Source organism: Zootoca vivipara, chromosome 13, assembly GCF_963506605.1.
Source record: "Zootoca vivipara chromosome 13, rZooViv1.1, whole genome shotgun sequence".
In the NCBI taxonomy this organism is placed as follows: Eukaryota; Metazoa; Chordata; class Lepidosauria; order Squamata; family Lacertidae; genus Zootoca; species Zootoca vivipara.
The window spans coordinates 28,333,630-28,339,678 of NC_083288.1; the positions used below are offsets into that span (position 1 = coordinate 28,333,630).

At 44.4% G+C, this 6,049-nt stretch overlaps 1 protein-coding gene across 1 annotated transcript; it reads left to right on the forward strand.

Moving 5' to 3' along the window:
* Positions 1-4,628: 4,628 nt before the first annotated feature.
* Positions 4,629-5,560, forward strand: LOC118077934 (olfactory receptor 6C4-like). Its single transcript, XM_035101656.2, has one exon. It carries the CDS (start codon positions 4,631-4,633, stop codon positions 5,558-5,560), a length of 930 nt encoding a protein of 309 aa, XP_034957547.1. The 5' UTR covers positions 4,629-4,630.
* The last annotated feature ends 489 nt before the right edge of the window (positions 5,561-6,049 follow it).

Genomic DNA, 6,049 nt, shown 5'->3' on the forward strand with positions numbered 1-6,049 from the left:
GTTCTCTGGGGGCAGCTGAGCTGCCAGTTTCCTTTTCTTTTCATGGTTGTTGTAGGCATTGGAAAAAGGTTATGCATGTTATATCAACTGCCTTGTTTTTGTAGCTCAGTCTTCTCAGGTATGGAGTGGTTGGCATTGTTTTTTTTAATATGCTATTAATTGTGATATTACATCAAGATTTTTTTCAAAGTCATTACAAAATCTCTTCAAAAGACAAAACAGAAACAGTGATCGATCAAGAGCAGGGCACTAGTGACAGAACCTTTGCAGTGATAGCCTCATACTTGTGATACATGTTTCGGCTTCATTCTGTTTTTTAAACAGGACTTTAAAAGCCATTAATTTTGACCTAAGTTTAGCAGAGAGGTTGGGGTTAATTTTGTTTAAAAAATGGTTTATACAGCAGCTGGTTCTAAAATTGCCTCTTCCAAATTGTTAAATTTGGTTTTGTATTGAATGCTGTATCAGGCTGTGAAATGGTTTTTAAACAGATGCTTTAATGGGGAATAGACTGCTTCCATTTTATGCTTTATTTTTGCATGTGAGTCACTGGGGGGGGGGAGTTTCCCCCTGAAATGGGACATCAAATTGTGTGTGTGTGTAACTTTTTTTAAATCCTTAGAACAACCCTGCAAAAAAGGCCAATAATATTGACCCCCATATTGCAGAATGGGAATACTGAGGCCAAGAGAGAGATCGGCTTGCCTCAGTCCACAAAGTGAATTTCCATCTGATGATATTTGAACTAGAGGCTTCCTGCCTGACAGTCTCTCCAGTAGCCTTCACAGGTGGTAATTATGGAGAAAGTAATTGATTTTCTTCATTTCACACAAACCATCCTCATGCCGCACTGAAACAAAGCCTAAGGACCTGAGTGCTTTTGTGCGCATGTCCTGCTTGCGGGCTTCCCAGAGGCTTCAGGTTGGCACCTGTGAGTTCTGCACTAAATGGGCCATTGGCCTGATGCAGGAGATAGACCCTTCTTATGTTCTTCCCTTGTATGCCTGACCATACTTCACCCCCCACTGTGGTCTCCCCTGTGTCAGATTTTAGACTGTATTCTCCTCGGGGTACAGACCTTCTTCAAAGTGCCACACCCACTGATGGCACTCTATCCCTAAAAGGATTAGCAAGATAACAATAGAATACAGCAAACTCTACATCCTTATGTAGCCAAAGCAGTACCACACTTAGAACTGTGGGAGTGGGGATTCCAAAGTTTGCAGAAGTAGAAAGGGGGAGAGGAACCATTGATGTGGGGGGGAATACCCCCAAATGTGGACTGAGTATGTTCAGTGGCTACAGAAGGCTGGCTCAGAGGATGAAAACCCGGCAGGCTGGAATGGAGTAGCCTGAAAAGGGGCCTGGCTGGCCACAAGCGCCCCACACTGCAACCAGGTTCCATTTGTAAAAGAATAAAAATAAAACAATAATAACCTCAAGGAACAATTGTGTGCCATCCCAAAGCTTACCGTCTGCATTTACCAAAAGAAGTTGAATTTCCTCCCCAATCCGTTTTTAAAATTAAGAAAAGTTAAGAGCATCTTTAATTAAGAAAAGTTAATAGCATCTCTTAGAGGTGACATGGGTGTTCTAGAGAGGAATTCAATTGCCCACTCAGCTACGAAAATCACTATCGCTCAGCCTAAAGGTAAAGGTAAAGGGACCCCTGACCATTAGGTCCAGTCGTGACCGACTCTGGGGTTGCGCGCTCATCTCGCATTATTGGCCGAGGGAGCCGGCGTATAGCTTCCAGGTCATGTGGCCAGCATGACAAAGCCGCTTCTGGCAAACCAGAGCAGCACATGGAAACGCCATTTACCTTCCCGCTGTAGCGGTTCCTATTTATCTACTTGCATTTTGACATGCTTTTGAACTGCTAGGTTGGCAGGAGCTGGGACCAAGCAACGGGAGCTCACCCCGTCACAGGGATTCGAACCGCAGACCTTCTGATCAGCAAGCCCTAGGCTCAGTGGTTTAACCACAGCGCCACCTGGGTCCCATCGCTCAGCCTACCCTACCTCAAAAGAATGTTGTATGGATAAAAGGGGGCGTGCGAGAACCATGCACCCCCTTTTGAACTCCTGAACAACAAGAAGATATGATTCTGGGGTTTCAAAAGCAACTTAAAAAACCCAAACCAGAAACTTGTTTGTTACAACAAATGAGGAGGAGCAGGAGTAAGACTGGGTGGGGAGGAGAGGCAGAGAGAGGATGATAAGTTTCAAGAGAGCGAGAGACAGATCAATGGTGGGGGAGATGTTTAAGAGAGGAGAGACGAAACTTTCCAGCAGTTCTCCCCCCCTCCGGCGCACCCTGCTTTTCTTTTGAAATGCGTTCCAAATGAGTGGAAAGTAAGGCATCACTCTTTTTAAACATAGCCACAGCCTACTTTGCTCTAGTCCCTCCCTTTTTTAAAAAAAAACATAGCCGGGAAAAGAATCGACTGGCGCCTCCCTTTCAGCGGTTACATGGTTTTCTCCCCCACACACCCCATCGCTCCTGCCCCTGAAACACACACACAAAAAAGGAACTTCAGGGTCTCGAGAGGAGAGTTGCCCTTACTCAAGATGTCGACCCTTTGCGTTAAGCCGAAGGGTTTTTGTTTGCCCTTAACAAAGATGGCAGCCTTGCACGGGTGTCACGCACCTGACCACTCAGTCCTCGTGAGGGCTGCATGTGACACTCCCGGGGGTGGGGCCAAGGAGCGATGGCGGCTTCCGCAGTGGTGTTCAGGAAAGCGTGGAGCCAGTCTGGGCTCCCAGGGAAGATGCCCCTCGCAGGGAGCCTCCGTAGGCAGGTGGGTCATCCAGGGAAGTAGGTGCCAGGCCTCTGCGGCGCTGCCCTGACCTCGGGGGTCATGCCCTTGCAGGCTGGAACCAGAGGGAGGGAGGGGGGATGAGGACTTCCTTGGGTCCCCGGATGTTGGTGGACTACAACTCCCATCACCCCTAGCAAGCACGACCAGTAGTCAGGGATGGTGGGAATTGTAGTCCCACAACACCTGGGAATCCGAGGTCTGGGCACCGGAAATTGGGCACCGGAAGTCGCTTCTACACATGTCTGGACATGCATAGAAGCAACTTCCGGTGCCGCGCCACTGCTGATCCCGGATTTTTCAATCCGGGAGTTGGAAGGTATGACAGGCACACAAACACACACACACACACACACACACACACACACACACACACAGCGCCTAGGATCCGCCTTCAAGCTCCTGCTGTGCAATCTGGGCCGCGGCCTCTGTCGCGTTTAATAGCACCTGTGCCTCTTTATCCATCTCCAAAGTAGCCGCAATGATTGCCAGATTGCTGTCAGAGGGTTGTCGTGGCTACTCTAGAGTAACTCTGCCTGAGTCAAGTTTGTCTTCAAAGACGTTTATTGTGCTATTTATTGACAGTGTAGAGACAGCTTAAAACATGACCTCTCATCCCGAATAAGAATCCGGCAATGGCGTACGTCTATTCCTACGCCAGCAAAGTAGTCTGGGCACCCTAAAACGCCGCCCCCTTGACCTGCGATGCGGCACTCTCCTTACTTCTTGTGCCAGAAGGAGTGATGCCCTTTCAACTTCCTCCGTAAGCGGTCGGTGCCCTGGCTCTGCAACATCCCTGAGCGTCTGCCTGCATTCCTCCGCCCCGAGCTTTCCCATTGTTCCTCTTTCTGATTTCTCTCCTCCTCCGAGTCTCCCCCTCCCCCTCTGGCTGCTTCAGAACCACTGGTGCTCTCTGTACTTGACGAGGTGGACGTCAGAATGATGGGGGCTGGCTTCCTGTAGGGAGTCACCCTTACAAGTACCTATTTATCTACTTGCACTTTGACGTGCTTCCGAACTGCTAGGTGGGCAGGAGCTGGGACCGAGCATCAGGAGCTCAGTCGCGGGGACTTGAACCGCCGACCTTCTGATCGGCAAGCCCTAGGCTCTGTGGTTTAACCCACAGTGCCACCCGCGTCCCGCCCTCTTATGCCTCATAGTCTGGTGCTTACTTTTAGCATATGTGTTTAAATTGTGGTTTCTACTGGTTTCCATTATATTTTAACTTTCTTCTTATTAAATTTGTATGTGACATATTTTGTTTTTGTTTTTTTTAGACTTGCCCAGTGAACTTCTACTATAGAAAGTCATATAAAAGGTAAAGGTAAAAGGTATCATAAAGTAATATAAATTCAGTTAAGTACCTGTAAGTTATAAAATAAACATGTCCCACAAACTATTCTTCCAAAGCTATGACCATGATAATCTGTTGCAGGAAAAGAATTAATTTTTTTCTTCTCTTTTTTGCAACCTGTTAATGGCTGATTAATTCATTATGGCAGCAGCTGTCAAGGACTAGTGTTGCCTTCAACAGATGCCAGAAACAAAAACCAAAAAAACCCATTTGGAGCTAGTTTTACATTAAAAGAAAAATTAAAACATTCATGAAGGTATTTGAACTGTATTCATGATCTTTGATAAAATCTTATACAAACCCCTGTGATTTTCCTTTTTATTAATGAACCATTATTTGCACTGTTAATCATGCTCAATCTTGTAAACTATTTGAAAAATTCTACTGAAATATGAAGTGGCATATCATATGACTCCTCTCTCTGTATTGTTCTTTTCACAAAGATTTCATTTCTCTCAATGTTGGGAAACCAGACAAAGCTGGCAGAATTTATCCTCCTGGGATTTCGGAAATTCTACGAATTGCAGACACTTCTTTTCCTGATATTTCTGGTAATTTATGTTGTGACCATAACTGGAAATATTCTTACGTTTGCCCTTATTGTCTTTGATCGGCACCTTCATACCCCCATGTACTTTTTCCTGGGGAATCTCTCCTTTCTGGAGGCCTGCTCTAGCTCCAATATATTCCCACAGATGCTTTTGGCTCTCATTACTGGAGACCGAAGGATTTCCTTCACAGGCTGCTTCACACAGTGGTATCTCTTTGGTTCCTTGGAAGCTGCAGAATGCTTTTTACTCTGTGCGATGTCTTATGACAGGTACCTAGCAATCTGTAAACCATTGCATTATGCAACAACTATGAAAACCCACACTTCTATCCATTTAGCAGCTGCATCTTGGTTCAGTGGATTTATAGCTTGCTTGGTATTACTCATTCTGATGCTACAGTTATCATTTTGTGGCCCTAGTGAAATTGATCATTACTTCTGTGAATACTTCCCTCTTCTCAAACTCTCTTGCAGCGACACCAGTGTGTTGGAAATTACACGTTACATTTTGGCTGTCATATTTACATTCCCTCCATTTTTTCTAACTATAACTTCCTACGTATACATTATTGCTGCCATTTTAAAGATCCCCTCTGCCGCTGGGAGGCAAAAGGCCTTTTCCACCTGCTCCTCTCACTTGATTGTGGTTTCAATTTTTTATGGCACACTCATGATTGCGTATATGATACCGAAGTCAAAAAAGAACAGAGAGATGCAAAAGATTTCTTCTCTCTTGTACACAGCTCTGTCGCCTCTAGTCAACCCATTTATATACAGCCTAAGGAACAAGGAGGTAAAAAATTCACTGAGGAATAATATTAGGAAACTTGTGAGGTGAAGCAAATTAATATAATAGAAGCAACCTGGGTATTTTCTGTGGCATTTCTCTTCTCTCTCTGACAGGGTGTTATACAGTTCAGTCTCTGAAAGGATGCATCAATCCATCAATTTCCAGGATTAATAATACATTTTATTGAAAATCATGAACTTGTTTAAATAATCCAGTCATTCTTATTATTTATTTTATTCTTATTTTTGTGTGTTTTATTGTATTTCCAGATATTGTTGTCCACCCTCTACATATTTTAGATGAGTGTGTGGTGTACATTTTTTAAATAAATAATGTTTATAAAATAATAATAATGAGATTATCTATTTCATGAATTGCATTGGATGACTATTTGTAAAACTAGTTACAGGTTGGTAGCCGTGTTGGTCTGACATAGTCGAAACAAACAAACAAAAAATTCCCCTCCGGTAGCACCTTAGAGACCAACTAAGTTTGTCATAGGTATGAGCTTTCGTGTGCATGCACACTTCTTCAGAT

Excerpts from the sequence above, each read along its gene's own strand:
- LOC118077934 (XM_035101656.2), top strand. The coding sequence starts at position 4,631 with ATGTTGGGAAACCAGACAAAGCTGGCAGAATTTATCCTCCTGGGATTT.